The sequence below is a fragment of the Egretta garzetta genome, unplaced genomic scaffold, assembly GCF_000687185.1.
Source record: "Egretta garzetta isolate BGI_Z169 unplaced genomic scaffold, ASM68718v1 scaffold45, whole genome shotgun sequence".
In the NCBI taxonomy this organism is placed as follows: Eukaryota; Metazoa; Chordata; class Aves; order Pelecaniformes; family Ardeidae; genus Egretta; species Egretta garzetta.
Window position 1 is genome coordinate 11,862,232 of NW_009260028.1, and position 21,722 is coordinate 11,883,953.

Below are 21,722 nucleotides of genomic sequence, written 5' to 3' on the forward strand. Positions count from 1 at the left end.
AGGAGGGAAGAGGGCTGCTGTTGTTCTGTGACAGCTAAACATGAGATGCCCTGCCATTGCCATTCAACCCCTTGTCCTCCAGCTGTCCTCTAGTTCATGACATCAAGGTCTGAATCACAAGAGTAGCCAGTGACAGTCGGCTATGCCCAAAGCACCAAATTAGACAATCCGGCTGCTTTTTTAAAATCACCTTTGGTTTTAGCACCTGGATCAACAGAGGCATTTTAATACACATTTTGGCAATCTACTGTTAACCAAGTTCTTCTAGAGTCTTTGAGTAACTGTAACACCCTTAGATGTTTGAGATTTTGAACAGTAAACTCTTACAATCTCATTTTCATATATTCTCAAGATATTGAAAGATAACATCACACAGCATTCCATTTACACTATATTTATACGCTTGTCACTTTCAGTTGTACATTGCAAGTTAATTCTCTGCCTTCAAATTTTCAAGTTACAACACTTTTTTTTTAAAAAAGAAAGAATAGAATTTAAAGAAAGAAAAAGATATAATTAAAATCAGCTAGTCTGGGCTATTGCATAATAAGCCAAGCAACTTTCACATGGCTGTTAGTAGCACTGGATCTAATCATATAAGGCTGAAAAAAAAGGTAGGTGCATCTCCTAGAAAGTTTTTCATAGAATTAGACAACTCCCCTCTAGGATCCATTGCTATTATTTTTAATAAATGTCACATTTTGCTGAAACCTGCTACTCCAGATCAGGTAACTGACAAAAAAAAAAAAAAAAGACAGCTACCATCCAGAAGACTCTAATGCGCAATCATTTCCTTAACCTTCTCACCTCTCCTGCCGTTTCAAGGGTAATAATTAGGTTGATCTGCAGTATACTTACCTTCCAAGTGTCGTCTTTGATGGTCTAGCATGACATCCTTCCGGTAGAACATCTTATTGCAGATTTCACAGGCAAACTTCTTATCCCCATGCTTTTTCTTGTGTTTTGAAAGATTACTGTTTGTGGAGAAGAATCTGAAACACATCTCACACTGGAATGTCTTGTCATCTGCAAGCAAGAGAAACCATGCAGCTCTTTAAAGATGGAAACAGGTTTTGAACGTTTGCGAGACAGGTAGTTCTTTTGTTAGATCTGAGTTTTATCATATAATCTATCCTTATATGGTTTGAGGAGGGAAATGCAAAAGCATGTGTTTTCTTGTACTTTAAAGTTTTTTTCAAAGGCAATAAATATATATGGTGCTAATTTGAACATGGAATCTAGCATTGTAACATCCTTACATGGGCGACTTCCGTTGTGGTCTAGCATACGTTAAAATTATGTTTGGAGTGGATTCTGTAACAGTTGATTCAAGTTCTTAATGTCTGTAAAAATCACTACACATACAGACACACAGCACTGCATGGGCAGCTGTGTCTAAGCACCAGAATACTTCTGCCAGCACTGGCTCCTAATACCAGACAGTACAGAAGACTCCAGAAGAAAGTATAAAAACTCAAAAATATACCATTACATGACAATAAGCCTATGGGGAATTTGTTTTGTATTCAGTAGTTGAGACTTTTCTTAGAATATGGTCCTGTAGATGGAATCTGCCAGTGCTGCAGCAATCATAAAGAAGTAACAGTTTGATGCCTTGAAGAGTAGAGCAAAAATTGCTGCTCATTTTGGTCAACTCAGAGACAAAACGAGCTGCTGCCCTTGAGTAAACAGAATACTGAGGTTACTTGGCATTACTTTCCACTCTTCATAAAGCTGAGTTTTTATACAAGCTGTACCCTCTGAGAGGAAATGAGAAAACCTGCTTTGAATGGTGCTGTAAACGGCAGTTACCCAGGTGATTCTGGACTGACAGTTATCATGCATCCATAGAAGTAATCAGGATGTCATTTTCTAAGCATAAGATCATTCAGCATAAATGAGTAACCAGGAGGGATGGATATGGGAGAAAAGGCCAGGTTCTAGTGATAAAAAAAACATCTAACAGACTACTGTGAGTATAAAGAAAGCAGAAGAAAACTGTAATCCCAGAAAACTGCAAACTATTGATAGCACTGGCCCCCTTTCCAGTTCCTCTGTTTCGGAGAAATAAGGTGAAACTTAGTTTCAGGAAAGAAAATTAAACAGAGATGGTGACAGGGTATCTGTGAACTTACAAATGAAATACCAGTGAGGATATTAGGTGAGCAGGAGATACTAAAGTAAGCAATACAGAAGCAGATGTGTTGCTCTACAATTACTGGTTACACTTTCCTTATCACAAAAAGAGGTTTTCTTGAGGGAAGCGGGGCAGGTTGCTTGTTGTGATGATGACAAAAACCTAAATTCCTACTCCCCTTCTGCAGTTTCTATGCTGAGATGGATTTGTGGACATCCCTCCAAAACAGAGCAGAGATGCCAGAGGAAGCAGAACGGTTAGCCATTCTCACCTGTCCTGCAGTTATGGAATTCCAATGCACTCTCTATCCGAAAGGCTTTTTCACATGTGGTGCACTTGTATCTGTACTCACTGTCAACCTGAGGATTGCAAACAGTAAGTGTTTATGGGGGGGAAAAGCCAAGTCACATCTGACAGAGAAATTCTAAATCTCAACTACTTTTTCTGTCTTTTCCAATTTTTATTCCTTCAACAGGATGTTTAAATACACATTGATGCAAAATTCTGACGCTGCCATGTTCCTACATTTGAGCTCCATTAAAAAACCCTCAAAAAACAGCAGACCATGCACCTGTGTGCGTTTAACAGTCTTCCTGATAACGCCCGGTCCAACAGAGAGACAGAATTTTTGAGAAGCAAGATGTAACCTGACTCATCCTCTAGCTCCAGAACAGATGCTTCTCCAGAATCTGAGAGCTTAGGACCTTGATGCCAAGCAGCAATGGAAATATTCACTGATAAGGCCCCACTACAGGCATGTTTAATATTTATATGGCAGCAGCACTGAAAGGCCCTCACCAACAGGCCGCTACTGTAAGCACATGTGCATGTAGCCCTTAGTGACACAGCCTTTACCCAAGGAGTTCACACATTAAATGACACTATAGGTGCGGATAAATGAAACAGGACAAGCAAACAAGACTAGAACAATCCTACTTAGTACCATAAACTGAAGTCAGATCTCACTGATAGATTATGTAGGTCCAGCTAACCCCACCTTGTCTTGCTGTAACTGATGCCTGAAAACAACTTTGTATAGGAAATTGAGACGCAAAAAAGGACTTGCGTGCTGAAAAGCATGTCCACACTTTGCAAATTCATTAACTGTTCTAACAGAAGATGTTACTTGTCCCTCTCAGTATTGTCTCATTTATTCACACAGATACCCACTCAAATATGATTGACCCAAGCTCCCCAGCTAGCACCTGGAAGCTCACTGTACATTTTCACCTAACCTCAGAAAGAGCCCGCTAGTTCCTCTCTCTTCCTTCCTTCTGTGCTTGTATGAAACATGCTGCTTCAAGCTCTCTTTACGGCTGAACAGCTTTGCGCATTCCTCGCATTTAAATAGTTTGTCACCTGAGGGGATCAATCAAGATAAAATAATAAAAAAAAAAGTAGTCAGCGACTGATAATAATCAACTCCAGGCAAGACAAGGGAAACCAAAGCACAAGCAACTGCAAACAATCAAGCTACTAATGAAAAGCTTCAGTAATTCAAGAGATCCAAACACTAGATTTTAACCTTTTGTAACAATTTTGACAACTATTTTCTTTGGTTCCACCCCTCTTTTTCAGTGATTACTTTTCATGGAATCCTTAGAAGTAGGTCACGGACTCCTGGAACTGCAGATCACAAGCTAAAAAGCACTCAGCTGCAATTTACACAGCAATGTTACCCACGTGGCTCTGAAGATGGGGAGTGATACATATGTATATATTCAAAGGGAAGAACAGTTTTGGAAAAACCATCACATCCTCACCCTCATTTAAAATATGTACCTAAATTGAAATTTTAAGTGTTCTAATTTCAACTTTCAGCTATTACTGTCTCATGCTTTGGTCTGCATAACTAAAAGAGTTCCCTAGAGTTTTTAAAAAAAAAAAAAAAAAAAAAAAGGAGTTCTATTAAAATTATGTATCCCAATATCTAAGAATAGCTCTTTCACTAAAAAGTGGAACCACCAAGAGACAAAAATCAATACGCAAGCGAGGCAAAATCAAACCCACCGTGAGAACGGATGTGCCTGCTGAGGTTGCTGCTGTTCTGGAAGATCTTGCTGCAGATACTGCACTGATAGACTCGCTTGTGCTCCCCAAGTTGTTTTATCAGCTTGCGCCGTATACCATGTCTACTGGAGAGAATTAAACTTCTTTTGAGGGACATGGTGTTTTGGTGATGAGCAAACCTACTGGATTAGAGAAAGAAAGGCAGGGACTGAAAGGTATCCCAACAGGTTGCAAGAAAGAGTCCCACCAGCTGGCAAAAGCTAGAGGAGTGTTAAGCTCAGCTTCTGGCATGAGAAGGGGGCCTGGAACTTCCTCCTCTTTGCCAAAGCGCCCTCCTGGCCACCCCTAGAAGCAGCAGATGTCAGAGGGTGTCTCACTCCAAATTATCTTCACCCAGCACAAACAAGGAAAAAAGCAGCAGCCACCAGCCTCAGAGATTCTCTTTGCAGGCCCCTCAGAGGAACACAAAGGATCTGTTCTGCTTATCCTCTGAAAACATCAGTGCTATTTCAGCTTAGAAAGCTTGGCAGTTCGCATGCAAAAGGCGTATATGATAAGAGGGCAGCAGGGTGCCAAGAAGCAGCACTGTTCTATTTCCCAGCACAACCACCCGCTGGAATGCATTTTTGAAGGCTCTGTGTCTGCTAAGGACTTCAATATATAGCTTTACCAGCTAATTTTGAAAAACCAAGTCCTTTATTATACAAAAAATAATTCAAAAAGCCAATTTTACTGAGACAAAAAGACATAAAAGAACCTAATTTAATCAAGTGATATTTAAGAGTCTCCCCAGGGTTCTGTTATACTGAAGTTTTCCCCTCCCACTGCTCTAAATCTGAAGTATCACAGGCACAAATCAACAAGAAGTAATTCGTGAGTTAAGATGACAAGCAAGACTGAATAATAATGGTTAGCATCATTTTTTTAGCAAAAATCTTTTTGCCTGTTTTATCACCAATATTCAAGGGGAGTAATATTTCACCTTGCAGCTGCAGGAGGCTTTTGGAATCACACTGAATTAAAGCAGTAACATGATGGAAAATGAAATTCTCATGGCTTATGCTCCAAAATTCTACCACCAATATCTCACCATCTGTGCACCCTCCTCCAGTGCACAAGCCATCTTTGTGGCACTCAAAGTCAGCATCATCATCATCTCACATTTTATGGTAATAAAAAAGAGCATCTGTGGGCCCAGAAGTTGAACAGAGCTGTTACATGCTACATAACCTTAATTAAGCCTAAGAGGAAGTTCTGCATCCCAGAGCACTTACTTTGTCACTGAACTGATGCTATTTGTGGTGCTAGGCATCTTTCCTAAAACCAGTTCCATAATTCTCTCTTCTGCAGCTGGAGGCAGGGCCACCTCTTCCTGTGGGACCTCAGTTACAACGTCAGCTACACGTTCTGCTGCAAACACGCCAAAAAAGTAGTGTTAATGTGGACAGCTAAAAATGAAACTTCAAATGCAGGAATTTGCTTTTGTAATGAGCTGTGGCACTTAACGATTATTTGTCCATGACAAATAATGGATTGCTAATGAGTTGGTAGCACTTGCAAGATAGAGAAAGTGGCTACTGAATGACAGGTAGGATGTAGCCAACATCTTTTATGAAGGCATAATTTCTTACCTTTCCAACCTATTACTAAAGGGTCAGTTTACTATGCATCATGAAATTTCCTACTAGAACTTCCATTAAAGGAAGGTAAGGCCCTGAAAAAAAGCCCCTTTCAAGAATAAACCTTAAGGCAGAGAGAGGAAGGCATCTCCTCTTGAGAAGGAGGATGCTTTCTCTCCTGTTCCTTCTCACAGAAAGCTAGGCAGGTCTCTTAACCACTACCCTGTGTGTCTCTCTCCTGTGCCACTCTATTACTAAAACCATCACAGGAGAATGCAGGTAATCTAAGCGTAGGTGCTGCAGCATTTAGCGTAGACAAGGACCTCAGAGATAATTTACAATGTTTGTAAATCGTCTGCTTTAGTGATCTAACTAAAAACCTCCATCTTGTCTCTGCTTCTTCTTAGGCCTTTCTGAGAAGGCATCGATACAGACACATGAGAGGATACGTGCTCAGCATTTTCTTAAGTTTTGTTTTACCTGCAGAATCTTTCTCTTCAACGACGACAAGAGGTGTTTCTGCTTTTGCTGTTTTGGGTTTTCTACCCCGCCTGGCCTTCCTCCTTGAGTCTGTACTGGCACTGGCTGCATCACAAACTACTGGCTGATCCACAGGGGGAACCTCTGCTGCTTTCTCTGCAACAGCCTCATTCTGGCTGGCTTGGGGGGCACCTTTAGCTTGTTCCAGGTGACTCAGCAAGTGCTCTGGGTGAATGGGAAAGAAAAAGAGAGTGAGGAGGAAAGAAACTGTCATGAAATACCCAACTGAAGTATGAAGTAGATCAGCTGAAGCCCATCTATCAGGTCAATCTCACTTAGGAGAGACTGACTTCAAATTATTTCAAAAGCAGCCACAATACCTTCCTAAATAAAAGCATGCAGTCTATTAAACATTGAAACGACTACTCACAGGGACTGGATTTTGAAAGAGATTTGTTAGATATCACTGGAAAAAGGTTGTGCCCCCTGATAATGGGTATATTTTTCCAAATGCCCAAGTTATTTAGCAGCCTAAGTGCCCTTTTAAAAAATGATTCATCAAATGGTCAGAGCTCTTAGATATTCTAAGTTCTTTTGAAAATTGCATAAAATAGCTGCAAACGAAATGCAGAAAAAAAAATAAACTTATTTCTTACCTTTACTAAGTCTGTGCCATAAATACCAGACAGACAGTATCACTAAGTATAAGCTGGCATCACTGATCTTATACACTGCTCATGCAGTTTCCCATCCTTGATATTCCTAACATTCACGTCATCTTCTAGACAGTTTTATTTCTTCTAGATTCAACATCATAGTTGCCCAGAGATTGACCACTGCCATATCCAAAATATCACCGTTTTACCTTCCTCGCTACTCTTTTTCTTAAAGGAACACAAAAATTAAAACCTTTATCTTACTGCATCATGGACAGGGTATGGCTTCACAGTGGCCTACCCTGGCAGAGCAGAATTCTCCTGATGCTTCTCAGTACTCTCCCATGAATTTCTAGCACTTCTTACCTGTCAGCAGCTGAGGCCCCTGGAAAGCAGATGAACACACTTTACACGTCCACTGGCTGGACTCTGCTTCTGCAGCTCCGCTGCCTTCTGGAGTGTTCACTAAATCACAAGAAGAAACACTGAAAAGCTTTGAAAATAGGAAGGTGGTAAATCCCTGTAGCTTTGTTTATCTTGCAACAACTCCCTGGGTATCACAAGTTCCTATTTAAGCAGTAAGAGGCCCATGGGGGCAGCTGGGACACTTCAGGATTTTCCAAACATGAATACTTGAAACAACAGAACAGATGAGAAGTCAGAACAGAAACTACATGATGCCAAGAGAGAATATTGGTCCTCTTGCAAAGTCTTCAGAGTCCCTTTTCACCTTCTAAAGAACTGTGGTTATCAAAGGCATGACATAAAGCAAATTTTAGCACCTTTAAAACCAGGGTTACCAGTCCTCTTCTGGATAGGCTGAGGACAGAAGCAGGAGAAGCCTCCTTGCTCTCTGTGAAGAGCATTGCATAGTAAGAACATGCGGATTAACAGAGGTAAGGGTGAGGACAATGAAAACCTGGTTTTGAGCAGTTTCATTAATTAGGTGTTCTATGAAACCACTATATTCATGTTCTAATGAACATGTCAGCTCACGCCAGATAAAGAAAATAAAGAAGAAATTGGGGTGAAAATGGAACTGGAATGAAAAAAAAAAAGGAGAGGAAAACGATTACTCTGTTCACAGTCCATTGCTTTAAGTCTTTGGATGATATATCTGAATTTGTCGAGAGGATCTGATAAATCTGGACTGGTTCAGAGATTTCTTTTTGGTACGCACAAAGCTGAATATCCCAAAGTCTACAAGACTCCCCCAGAGGAGGAGGATGACACTGAAATTAGGTTAAGTGAATGGCAGCACAGGAGATTCAAACTGTACCTCAGTTTCTGCCACAGATTTCCTGTATGATCATTAGCAAGCCATTTAATCTCTCTGCCTGAGGACCCCACCTGTAATGGGCGATAAACTTCCTCCTTTTCACTGTTGACTCTTAAACCGAAATAAAAGATTCTCTGAGGCAGAGGTTGTTCCCTGCTACAAATTACATTCAATGTTCAGTACTACAGGGGTGTGATCTCATCCATGCTGTAATAACTAAATAACTAGACAATTCAGCAACAGAGATTCCTTCTTCACAGGCTACATAAAGAACTTCTTGAGAGCTCTGTCTGGGAGGCCAAAACCAGCAAACCTAACCCCCAAGATTCTGCATAACATAAAAAAAAAAAAAAAAAAGTCAGATTGGTAAGTCACACATAAGCTACTGTATCTGTCTCATGAAGTTGCAGGCTAGTAAAACGGAAAAATGACTATCTGCAAAACTGAAGTCTGTCTTGGAAAACTGTCCCTGACTCTGCACTTCCCTTGCTCCCTAGCTGCCGCAAGCAGTAAACCTAGAAACCCTAGTTGTACACTGGTTTGCCAGGAAGAGTCAGGTCCTGTTTAGGTTCCCACTTCTTCAGGTTTCCAGGGTGGCTGCAGGGCAACCCAGTTTACTTGGAAGCACAGATCTGTCAGTTGGCAAGAGACTTGCACAACTTGAGGCAAATAGTCAGAATCAAGAGAGGCATATTTTGTTTGGGGAACACCAAAATACTACATCAGTGGGAACACTTTCGGGTTCCCAAAGTATAACAGGCAGCATTTTGTTTCTGTTGAAGCTGGACTTTTAGACCGTAGGATGTAGGAAGGGATGGTCAAATTCTTCACAGTTTTTTTTCCCCCCCAGAAGAATCAATGATGTCAAACTGAAAGACATCTCCCCAGTCAACTTCACATTTTAGCCATGACAGTATCCAAGTTAAATGAACAGATCTTCGGATGAATCACTCTGTACACATCTGCAACAACTCTCCTCCTCCTGGCTACTTTTAGTAGGTAAAATTTAGCAAAGTAACCTTTTCAAAGAACAGACCCAGAACAGTTGTCTTTTGATCCCAATCTCCACACAACGTACTCTGAGTTTACTTTTAGACATGGCAATTTGGGTTAAGTGAGTTCTTAGTGTCATTGTTCCACTTATCAGAGATTACAAGGTGGAGGGGCATTGCTTCATAATCAACCTTGGGGACAGAGTTCCTGTGACACCACTAGTTACTTCCTGAGCCATGTGTTCTTTGCCAAGAGTATCTGTATTGTTTATAAGTTTATCTAAATTTGAGTTCTTGTAATCAAGTACAGTCTGATAGTCTCTAACAGAATTTGGTATTACTGTAATTTGGAGATGGCCAGTGTTCTTGTCATTTCCAAACAGCACTGTTCTTACATTCACTCAGAATCTCATGTTTTCTTCTAGAATTTGACCATTTGAACTATTACACTTTGCACAGGTATTTTCTTTGGAATCACCCCCACCCCAACACTAACCACCTCCAAAGTCAGAAGCAGTTGTGGTTTTCATGAAAATCACCTGCCTAAGGGTTTATTGGCTCCTCTGTCACTTTTTAACCTGCATATGTATTTTAAGCACCATGCCTATGAAAATAAAAAGAAAAATCCAGGCTTTCAAATCCTCTCTAAATTAATATTTGCTGAAAATTATATAACCATAATATCTACATAGAAGTGGTATACCTAACAGCTCTTTTGATCTAGATCTGTCCTCTATCTCCCTTAAAAATACCATAATTTTGCATACCTGCTGGCTCAGCTGCTGGTATGCTGGATTTCTTTGGTTTTTTATGGGGGAAGACAGCAGGTGAAGGTTTTGAAGAGATTTTATTCCCCTCTTTATCAGATTCCATCACTACCAAGCACATATCTGTGAAGAGGAAAAACAGTTCCTTTACTTTCCAGTCCCTTTGATTCTCTTGCTCTGTGCTGAGGGCAGAAACCATAGTCAGAAAGTTTTGCCCTATAGCAGTCCTGCAAAAAACATTCTCATGTAAAATCCTAACCAGGACATTCTTATGCCTGAATCTCATACAATGTGCCTGGCATATTCTGAAGTGTATAGTGAAAAGGCTGAAGGGAGAACGCAGGACGTACCTAAACAATGGTTTTAAATACCCATATGCACAAAAAAATACACAAACAGGTTAAAATAAAGAGGAAAAATATGAAACCTCTCAGTAAATACCAAATGGAAACATCTTAGAATTCAGAAACCTGTTAACCGCATTGATACAGCTGTAGCACTTAAGACTGTGCTTACTGTCAAGATCAGCCATAAATCATGCTGATGGCAATGGCCTCTCCCCAAGCCATATGTCACCCCAAATTATACTCAGCATAGCAGTAATACCATTCGGGGGAGTACTCCCAACTCAAGGTCAGAAAGCAAAAGGCCTTGCAATGCTAAAGGATCATGCCTTTTAGCTATAGAAATGAAAAAGTAGAAGAAAAACAAAGGGGCAGAGGAATGAAAGAATTCTGGCAATTCTATTTGGGATTCTAAAAAACCTGCTGCCTTTCTTTGCCAATGTACAAGCAGTCATGTGGAATGGTAGTTCACTCTTGAGCTTATCTTATTCTAGTGGGTCCCATGTAAAGCTGCGTAAGATAAAAGTAGGTTTTTAGAACTGTATAACAGTTTTGAGCAAAACCAAAACTTTTTCACTACAACTGAAGAAGGATGGCTTCCTGTAAAGTAATGTAAATGTAAACGTAAAATGTAAAGATACATTTAGATTTATGCTGACACTTGGGGTTCATTTGCTCTTCTACCCAGTAATGTTTCTGATGCAGCCATCAGTTCTTTAGTTAAGAACTCTTTATCCAGTTTGTTCACTCTGAAGAGGCTGAATCATCAACTAGGCTATCTGTGTTCAAAAAACTCAGTTACAGCATGGTGAAGAATCTATGCTTTCTCCTTGTAGGGCAACCGTATATGCAGGCTAGCCTGACTCTAAAGGCTGAAAAATTCAGGGTCAGAGCCTATTTGATAAACAGCACTGTCAACTACAACAGTAGGGGACTATCAGTCCCTATCAGGACTGGGCCCTTAGGAAGGAAAAAAGGCCCCCACACATACCATTGGCAATACTAGTGACCTGCTTCAGCACTGGCTTTTCCATTTTTTTGGCGTAAAAAGCTGCATACCACACTCGCAGCTCAGTTCCTGGTGGGATGTCCCGGGAGGTGGTGAAGTAAATATCATTGTCATGCTGGAAGGCAGTTAAGTTTTGATGCTCATATTCGGTGGCTGGTCGCACCATCATCATCCAGTTGCAATCATCTTCATTTGAGGTGTCGAAATATACCAGGGGCCCATCCTTCTGGAACACCTGCCAAGCAAAATATGCATATAATGAAACCCTAACAAATAATACAAAGTTAAGAAGAATTTTTGTTTTCTGCTTTTGCAATGACTTCCATTCAACATACATCAGAGACAAACCAAAGCTCAACACTTGCATCAAGCACGTTTCATGTATCAGTCACGTCTTCAGATGAGTAGTCCTGAGACAGACTACCAGGGGCAGGATGGGAACAACTTGAACTTCTATCCTAAGAATTGTTGCTATAGCCACCAATTTCTCACAAAATTTGAATGACTGAATACAGGAGAATGGAGGGGAATCCAAACAGTACACTGTGAAACACCCATCAGCCCCAGTCACATTTCTAAATCTTTACTTCCTAGTTAGGTATTACTGAAAATGTAAGACTGAATTCAACTTTTACCATAGCATTTTTCCCACCAAAACTTGTCAAGAGAATAAAACAAATGCAAGACAGAAAAAAAAAATTATTCTGCATGTTCCATAAACCTAATGCACATGTCACTCATTAAGCAAATATAATCAAATTTAGGAGACTCATTAAAACAACTGAAATGAACTGCCGTAGTCATTGTCTCTCTTGTATCATCACTTAAAGGAGGTGAAAGACAAGCAGTTTTGCTGACTGTATCCCAGCCCTATCTCATACAAGGATGTTCATTTCAAACATGCAAAATGAGCCTTTAGTTTGGTTCTTCTGTATCTTGCCCAGAGAATGCTTGTTTAGGTAGTCCATTATAGGGCATACCTAAAAGATGCCCCAAATAACCCTGCTACACTTTTTTTTTTTCCATAGTGGTAGATAGCATAAAATCATCATGGACAAAACTGACTCTGTTACTGCTTTTCATGTGTTGTGTCTTACCTTCAGGGGAAAAACGGATTCTTTTTCCAGCTTGGCAACTCTCTTGGATTCAAATGGGCCAAACTGTGTACGTTTCACTAGTTGAGTAAGAGCAAATACTCCTTCAGTCCCATCTTCCAATTGTCTTATCTCCAAATTAGAAGGCAGAGATGACCTAAGAATTGAAGAGAGAATTGAGAAAAAAACAATTACGCATGGGACAAATCTGCAGGAATCCATGGAAGAAAGAAGTCAGCAAAAGTTTTCTGTTAGAAGACAGAAATTTTTTTTTCTGATTTCTGTGAGGATTTATAAATAAACAGAGGAGAACAACTACCAGCAGTCAAGGAGGGCTGAGTCAGTCATTACTTGAGAGTGCTGAACCCGTGTAAGTCCAGGGGCCTGACAGGCTGCACCTGAGGGTGCTGACAGAGCAGTCCAATACCACAGTGAGACTACTCTCTATCATCTTGGAAAGATCACAGGCATCAGGGGAGGTGTCTGATAACTGCAGAAAGTCAAATGTTGCACCCGTCTTCAGAAAAGGCCAAAAGGATGATACAAGGAACTACAGGTTGGTTGGCCTCACTTCAGTCCCTAGGAAAATCATGGAACAAGACCTTTTGGGAGGCATTTATGGGCACATGAGGCAAAGGTGACTGGAAACAATCACCGTGGATTGATTACGGGCAACTCATGCCTGACAAACCATTTGCCTTCCAGAATAAAATGACAAGGTTGTGGATGATGGAAGAGCAGTGGATGTCATTTCCCTTGACTTTAGCAAGGCTTTCAATGCTATCTTTGACAATATTCTTGTATCCAAGTTGGGATGTTATAGTCTGAATGGGTACACAATGACTACAGTAAATAACTTGCTGGGTGGCCAGGCTTAGAGTGTCATGGTCAATGGTTCTGACTCTACCTGGAAGCCAGTAACAACTGGGGTACAGCAGAGGTCTGTGCTGGTACCTGTCCTGTTTAACAACTTTATCAATGATCTAGAAGGGGCGATGGAGTGCACTCTCATCCAGTTTGCAGATCACACTAACTGAGGGGCACAGTCAATGTGTCTGAGGATGGGACTGCCATCCAGAGGGACTTTGATAGTATGGAGAGATGCACTGACAGGAACCATATGAAATTCCAAGGACAAATGCAAAGTCCTGCACCTGTGAAGGAAAAAGCCCCAGCAATGGTACTGGACAGGGGAAAGACCCTCAGGGTAGTGTAGGCAGCAAGCTGGACATGAGGCCATAGCAGGTCCCAGCAGAAAAGAGGGCCAAACACTGGTATGAACACTGAATGGTATGAACAGGAGCAGCCAACAGATGAAGCAAGTGATTGTCGCTCTTTGCTCTGCACTTACTAGATCCCATCTACCCATTGCTTCCTGTTTTGGGCCCCCAATATGGAATAGACGTCAACAAACTGGAGCAAGCCCCAGGGAGGAGCACCAGGATGGCCAGGGACTAGAGCAGTCACCCTGTGAGGAGAGGCACACCTACTGGGACATCACTGAGACGGAGTCAGGCTCTTTGCAGGGGCACATGGCAAGAGCGGAAAAGACAACATGCATAAAAAACTGGAATATCCTGAGACCTCTTCCAAAATGAAATATCCTATGACTCTACAGAACTTTGCTTTTGATCATGCTTATTTTAAAAAATAAGCTATATACCTCCCCGAATTTTAAAACCTTACATACTTATGCAGATCATAGCCCTAAGATTAAAGTCCTGTAAGTTTCCCTTCTGTCTTCTAGCCCCCTTATTACAAACATTAATCACAAAATGCTTCTGTGCTCCCTGCCTCTCATTTAATAAACAAGCTTCTGAGAAGAACTATATGTAGTAAATACATATACCACACATAATACACAGCGAACATCTTCAAAATGACTGGAACCATCATACTGGTTTTATAGACAACAAATGCAACCCTGTTTTTTCAGCTCTGTGCTAACAGATGAAAAGCTAAAAATAATCAGACAGGCTACTGACTACTCTATAGAACTTGACAGTGGCAGGTACATTTTCCTGTCTAGATGAAGAGCAACACAAGAAGATTGCAATCTTAGTGATAAGCAAACAAATTGAAAAAATGCTTTCAGATTTAATAACAGAATATGCAAATATGCACTTCTCTCTAACAGAGACAGTGAAGTTCAGGAAACATTTCTTAACACTTCTTTTTTAGCCATAAAGCATCCATTTTATCTTTTCCGTAGGACAGAGGAAACAATGATCATGTGGTTAAGCAAGGAGACTGGTTTTTAAGAGATTCATATCCAGTTTGTGGTTAAACCTACCCTCAACCTCAGACAGCTCACTTTCTCAGCTACTGTTCCCCAGATGTAAAATAAAGGCTGCAATTATTTTTCTTCTTTCCCTTTCTTGTCTTACCTGTTTTCAGCTGTAAACTCTTCAGGAAAATAAATACATTTTTCTGTAACACAGCCACTTTTTAAACCCTGCTTTCAAGTCCACTACCCAGCAGCCAGCACTTCCAGTAGGGAACACTTACGCATCTGCATGTCAGAAAAGGCTGAAAACCAGTGCACGCACCGTATTTCCAAACGTTGGCAGTTGGAACATCTGGACATTATGGTAATTCTCCACGTACAAATAAATAAGAGCATTAAATTGCAAGGCAAAAAAAAGAAAAAAAAAGATAAAAGGTAGGAAATAATAGTTTAACTTGTCATTGAATCTGCTTAGTATGGGCTGGAGACTTACTGCACTGCCTCGTTTCCGTGTATAAGAAAAGCACTTCCATCACCAGTTTCCATCATTCCTACAGGCATTTTGAAATTACCTTCAAGAACAATGCATGTCTAGCGTCAGGACTGTTAAGATAGTACTACTTGCTACCTTACTACTACTACCACTAACACTTGCTGCAGGAGTTGATCCGTGGCAGGTTTCCAGTCACAGGAAGGTGGTCCCTGGCAGGAGCTGAAGGGAGCTTCCTTTCCTGGGAAAGCCCAGAAAAATGGCTATGGCTTGTGCATACGTACAGCCAGCATACGCTGTGGCACACCAAGAGCATCCTGCCCAGGCAGAGATGGGTCACGGCACCCGTGCGGTAGACCCAGTACATTCAGGTTTTATTACAAAATGATCCTGGGAATAAGCAGCATGGCCTACAGAGCCAGCATGTGTCAGACTTGCTGCCCACGTGCCCGTGTTTTCTGTCAGTGACTTCCCAAGAAGAAACATGGAAGCCCTAAGCACATTACATAATACAGAAAGCCATTTGAACTTTCTTCCTTTTCTGGATTTCTACTGCATCTTCGTTATAGTTCTTTCTTTTCCTTAGCCTTACATTTTACACCTTAATATGAATTTTACTGATAATGCCCGATTACCTTTCTCTGTAAAAATCACTACTTAGTGTTGTTTTCTCCTAATTAGATTTAGTCTCTTTGTTTCTTTTGGCAAGCACGAACGCTTCTGCCGTCCTGTCATAGATTTTCTGACAGAAGCATTACACCTAATCATTTGTAAAGACCCAGAATAATGACTTTGTTTCCCAGTGGAGGAACTACAGAGGTTATACCAAGCAGGAGGACACAACCATCCATACAACTAAGAAATCCTCATACACTTTTCTGAAAGTAATACATCTGAGGAGGGGAGAAAGCTGCAGGTACTTGACCAAGACAGAAGTCACCACCCCATCTGGCACTATCTGACTTTTTGCCAGAAACCTCAGCAAAGAAGCCAAGTCTTGATGAGCAGCAAGGTATTTTTTGGCTTCGATTCAGTAAAGCACTTAAGTGTGTGAGTCAATTTTTCTATTTAATCAAGGCCATGTGCTTTCCATAGACTGGGACTTCAGTTTTCAGCTGTCAGCGTGACACCCATTAAACAGCAAATACACTTCAAAGAACTAACATGGGTGTTGGGTTAGTCAGAACTAACACAAACGTTCCTTACCTTGCCCTGCTCAATACAAAGGAGTCTTTGACTGTCACCACCGGGCCTAGCTCAGGACACTCTGAATCATGGTACTGTCCACAGTCCTCGCACCCTGTAAGGAAGCAGACAGCATACAGAAAGGTTAACGGAAAACACTTTTGTAAGACAGCTGCCTCCTTTTTCCAAGAGCCAAATACAAAATCTAGCACGAGGCAAAACACATAGATAGAGAGGCAGATGTTTATTTATATTGCTCTAAAGAAGATGTATAATTGAACATCAAGTTGACAGCTGGCACCTGTGTAGGTGAAATAACACACACTGTGATCAGTACTATCAGAAAACAATTGTTTAATTTTTCTCTCAAAGGAAAATAATTGCCTTATATCCACAGAAAATATTCTGCTTAAAGATGGCATTATTCTTCAGATACAGTGCCACAACATCTAGCAGCTAAAGAAAAACACTTTACTACCTTCACCAGAACCCAGGCTTTTAGAAACAGCTTGGGTAGCATGGCCTTTTTAGCAACAGGAGGCATAAGCCCAGTACCAGCAGCAGAACTGGCATGGGGCCTCAGCAGGGCACAAGCGTGCTATGGGAGCGCAGTTCTCCCACAACCGCACCTGACCTGCTCACGCTCCTCACCCACGGCGCAGGAAGAGATACCTTTCCAAGATGCCTTCTGGTGCTTTTCCAAACAAATCAGCTGGCTGCTCAATACACTTTGGCCACTTCTAATTCACTGTCAGCTTACCTAAATTAACTTTTAGTTTAAGTGGCTGTAAATTACCCAGAACTGAATGGTTCCTAAGAAACCATTTTCAGACCACGATAATGAGGCTTTCTAAAATAAGCCAACTTAACAGGATTTCAAACGCATATATATTGCTTCACTGTGAAAAATAGCTGTCAAACTGCCCTGCCTGGTCAGCTGCTGACGCAGCTTAAGAAGAGACCATCACACAGGAGTTATGCTCCTATAGTGCGATTTCCATCTGAGCTCCCTGCTCACAAGGGCAAGTCAGGTAACCCAAGTAAGGATGCAAAGTAGAGGGTGGTTACACCTTGTTTGGAAAGAGAACAAGACAAAAGCCGTTTCATTCCAGGGTATGCCCCTGCCAGTAAAGCTACTCGGTACTCCTAGCTGGAAAACTTTCCCTCCCTGTATTTGTCCCAGTGAACTAACCAAAGGATTTCTTCTAAGGCGTGGAAAAGGGATCTCAAACTACAACACCACAGCTCCATGTTGTTTTTTCTTCTGGCAACAAAACGAGCTTAGCAGCAAAAATCCACATGCATATGACAAGCAGCAGTACCAGCTTGTGCAACCCCCAAGACTGGCCACTGCTTCCCATACAGCTGTTTGTGCTGCCTTCTGGTGAACCAAGGAATGAAACAACCAGCTTTTCCCATCAGTTTATTTTTCAGCTGAATGAATTTCCCAGTCCAGTTTGCTGTACATCACCAGACAGCTGTATCAGAGGAAAGGGTCAGTGGGCAAGTGCTATCCACATTGCACCAGCATCAAAATTAAGCCTACCGCCAAATGGCCTCCCCCATCCTGTGCTGTTTACCATACCACCACCCCTCTTAGGTGTGCCTGTAGCTCACACTGTGCTTAATATTACTGAAATAACCTGGGCTAAATACAAATTTCCAAAACCAGAGAGGGTGGAGGAGCCACAGAGGAATGTGTAAACCAGATTGCTGAAAAGAACTGGATTAGCATCCACAAAGGGTTGTCATAACCAACGGGGACGGGAAGGAATAGCCAGAGCGACAGCTTCTTAAACTGGCTTTGCCGCCAAAGGAAACTAAGCACTTTTAGTCATTCCCCTTATCTTTCAGCTGTACCTAGGCACTCCTCACGTCTGCAAAAATAGCCACTGCACAGGTGGACAGCACTGTCCAAAACTGCATCCAGGAATAAGCTACACTTTTCTCTCACTCCTTTGTGGATGAATGATCAAAGCAAGGGGAATATCCTATCAACACAGTATAGCACGTCTCTCAAAATCTAAGGAATGCCTTACAGCAGGCATTCCCCAAGGCTGTTACACTCACCACATGCATCACTTTCAAGAGATTACGGCCACAGGAGAAATACAAAACAGGGGGCTAAATGTTAAAATACCCTGGGGGGGAGTATATTCACAGACTTCTACCAAAAATATTCCAAAACTCTCTTACGTCTATGAAATACATATTCAATGATGTTAACTATGGGAGTGCACAATACCATTTATATCAGCTCACTTTTTCAGAACGTAAGCAGTCCCCATATCCCATGGGAAAAAAACTTATAGAGAGCACAAGAAAGCTCAAGAAATTCAATGACTACAGCCTCCATTGGAAGGGGGAAAATCACGTTGTGTGACACCTTCTATCTGTACAATTAGGGAATGGTATCACATCCCAGTCCTCGTTGCTATCCACCAGGGTCTTTTTATGAAGGAGAAGATAAGGTAACTTTACCACTGGTATCTGCGACTCAATAAAAATGCCTATTGAGTCAACACTATCTTTGAAGGAGCCTGGTGAGTCTGTGGTGGAAGGAAAAGTGCAACTTGCTTTCTGATATAGTTGCCATAAGGTTAATGTGCATCTGTGGAGCCATCAAGGGTAAAAGACCATGGATCCATATCACCAAAGACATGTTCCGTGCTGCCCTTCCCAGACTGGGCCCACAGTATCCTCTCTGCTCATACAAGTAGGTAAGCAGACTCTACATCTCTTAACTTTTTTCCCACTGTAGTACCAGATCCTGCATGTCCAGGCTGGTGACAAAGGAGAGGTTGCAGGGCTAGTACACCACTGGGAAATGAGCCTAATAGCCAAGCTCCATCAAGCATGGGACTCTGCCCACCACACCACCTGGGCACGCCACTGCTGCAGCCACCCTTCACATGCAATGACCTCATGAGTCTGGATCCCAGGTCATGGAGCCCAGTCAGGTGTGCAGGGTTACGCAGAAGGCAGATCACAAAGCTGAGATGCATGAAGCGCAGGCCTAGCTGCAGTGGCACAAGAAAACAGTAAATGCCATGAGCGAGCCTTGTCAGGGCAGTCATTACATCCCAGACTGGGCTTGTCCAGAAAGAATAACAAGTGCAGATCTTCAACTCAAGCTAGAGGTCAGAGTTCCCCACAGACACCTCTGGTTGCTAAAGCTGGCTGTACAAACAAAGGGCTTAGACTAGTATTAAGCCTTCAATCTCACTTACTTCAACCATGAAAAAGCTGTTCTGCTAACTTACATTCAGAGGTCTTTCTGTGTGTTTGCTGACAAACCCATGAGAATGTGTACGTTTAAAATTAGCAACCTTCTCTCTACTCCTCCAAAAGCTGTTTAAGCTTCCTTTACATAAATACTTTTCTAAATAAAAACTTAGTCTGTTTTAGTCTTTAATTTCAAACATTCTGGGTAGACAAGTCATATCATGAGAAGCAGATCACTTTCCTTTCTCATACTTACAAATAAACATAGTCTCATCACTGCCATCTTCAGCCATTTTTTAAACCTGCCAAAATACAAAAGATGAAGTTAGTTCTAAATGAGTTTTACTTTCCATATTATTCAAACATCCCTTTGTGGAGTAATGATGCTGACTGACCCAGAGCACACCCAAACACATTACTGCTCCTGCAGGATTATCAGTGGAAAGTTACAGAAATTAAAGTTGATAAAAATCCCCCAGTGACTGCTGTATCATTACATGTGCTGCTGAAATCACTACCAAGAAGCCTAAATGTCTGTAGGCTCCCAGGCTTTTGTCCCTGAGGCAATGCTGTCTCATGCCGTTCCCCATCCCTCCTCTCACCAACCTCCAGCCATTCCTGTGTGTCCCTGCACCCCCTGCGATAAGCTCCCGTAGAGCCTCAGAACAAGCAGGGCCAGAGGACTAATCCCGGCCAGCCTCTGCGGAAACAAGGCCCATCTGGTTCAGTGCAAGATTTTATTGAACAGTAGGTTAAAAAATTATCTCTGAAGGGCAGTTACTTATTTAATAAACACAATCATCTTAAGAACCCAAAATCTGCGGATATGATCACAGATCTGGTCCAAAGGCAAAGATACACTGTGGTAACAAGCATCAGAAAACCTGGAAAAACAAATCCCATCCCTGTCCCTCACCAATTTGCTTTCACCTGTAAAATAAGGATAATCTATATTCACTGTTATAAATCCGGTTTGGCAGTATGTATTAAAAACTCGCATAAACACTATTGCTCCTCAACGATGTCTAGACAGTCTAAATTACAGTTGGCAAGTAATCTGATTACGTATGGCTAAGATCATGACAGGAGCAGGATCTAGAAGACAGTTTTCCCTTTTGTAACCATGAAAAGGCTCTCCTCTTCAAATAAGCAATTTTCCCAATGCCCCAGTGAGAGGCAAAGCAAGGCAAAGATTGTGACCCAAGTCTAAAAGGGAATGAGGCTGCAGAAAAGGCGAGCACATCGGTCAAGAAGAGAACAGGAAGGAGTAAGAGACTGTGAACCTGTGAAAGGGAAGAGGACAGGAGGAGAAAAAACATAACCAAAGACCCACCAGACTAGCAGAGCCCTATTCGAAAAAAGATAAAGCATTTGCTACTACAACAACAGAAGCCAAGCCACGGATACGCACAAGCACAGATGTTACTCAGGATCAGCGTAGGAGCAGGAGTCCCCATTATGAGTTTACTTTTGAACGCTGATGCTTTGTACGCTCTGGCTGGCTAATCCCTGGAAATACGGCTCCGTCCAGAGCCCGCAGCAGCAGCTACTTCTGCGCAGCTCTACCGACTTCTCAGCACAAGGGAAGTCCCTGCCCCACACAACCCCTTTTGCCGTTTCAGGAAGGACTCCGTACTTGCGCCAGGTCTGCTGCTAACGCCATGACAGCACCGGCGCGTGCCAGGGAGCAAGGTCAGATAGGCGGCTGCCAGCCGCACCCGTGCTCCCCTCCACCTCAAGCCTCCATCAGAAGCATTAAACAGGTTCCTTCACTGATCCATACGCCGCCCCCAATTAGCGAAGGGCAGTCCATCACCACACGGAGATGCACTGGGTGGAAAGCCAGCACGTCAGCTGATGGCAATACAAGGGGGCACCTGGTCAGCGAGGCTCTTGGTCACAGCAGGAGGGATCCTGCTGCCCAGTTATCTGGGCAACAGCCTAAGGTGGATTTCGGTCACAGAGTCTGGGCACCCTGGCATTCCTCCCACAGCCCACCCCAAGCACTGCTGTCCCCAATGCCACCAAACGTCAATAGCACAGTCCCTCTTTGCACGTGCTACCCCAGCAAGGGGCCAGCACCGCCCGCCTGTGGCACAAGCTAGGCCTTTCTCAGCTACGGCTTCTGGGGACTAAACTCGTATAACAAAACACTTAAACATCTATACAAAAGCCCAATGCTGAGCACGAATTCAAGGAATTTCTCAA

The 21,722-nt window shown here is 42.1% G+C and overlaps 1 protein-coding gene across 9 annotated transcripts in view; it reads right to left on the bottom strand.

Moving 5' to 3' along the window:
* Nucleotides 1-21,722, bottom strand: part of PRDM15 (PR/SET domain 15) — a 37,145-nt gene that overhangs the window by 13,199 nt on the left and 2,224 nt on the right. For 3 of the 9 annotated variants that reach the window (XM_035896399.1, XM_035896400.1, XM_035896398.1), the window contains exons 2-13: nt 19,771-19,816; nt 16,311-16,404; nt 12,391-12,544; nt 11,276-11,528; nt 9,941-10,063; nt 7,269-7,367; nt 6,247-6,471; nt 5,422-5,557; nt 4,148-4,329; nt 3,402-3,496; nt 2,409-2,496; nt 859-1,026 (exon numbers count right to left, since the gene is read on the bottom strand). In XM_035896399.1, the coding sequence (XP_035752292.1) occupies nt 859-1,026; nt 2,409-2,496; nt 3,402-3,496; nt 4,148-4,329; nt 5,422-5,557; nt 6,247-6,471; nt 7,269-7,367; nt 9,941-10,063; nt 11,276-11,528; nt 12,391-12,544; nt 16,311-16,404; nt 19,771-19,807 (1,654 nt within the window). In that variant the 5' untranslated portion in view covers nt 19,808-19,816. Of the gene's footprint in view, nt 1-858; nt 1,027-2,408; nt 2,497-3,401; nt 3,497-4,147; nt 4,330-5,421; nt 5,558-6,246; nt 6,472-7,268; nt 7,368-9,940; nt 10,064-11,275; nt 11,529-12,390; nt 12,545-16,310; nt 16,405-19,770; nt 19,817-21,722 lie in introns of those variants that run through there. The other 6 variants (XM_035896402.1, XM_035896401.1, XM_035896406.1 and 3 more) reach the window with 6 other exon arrangements.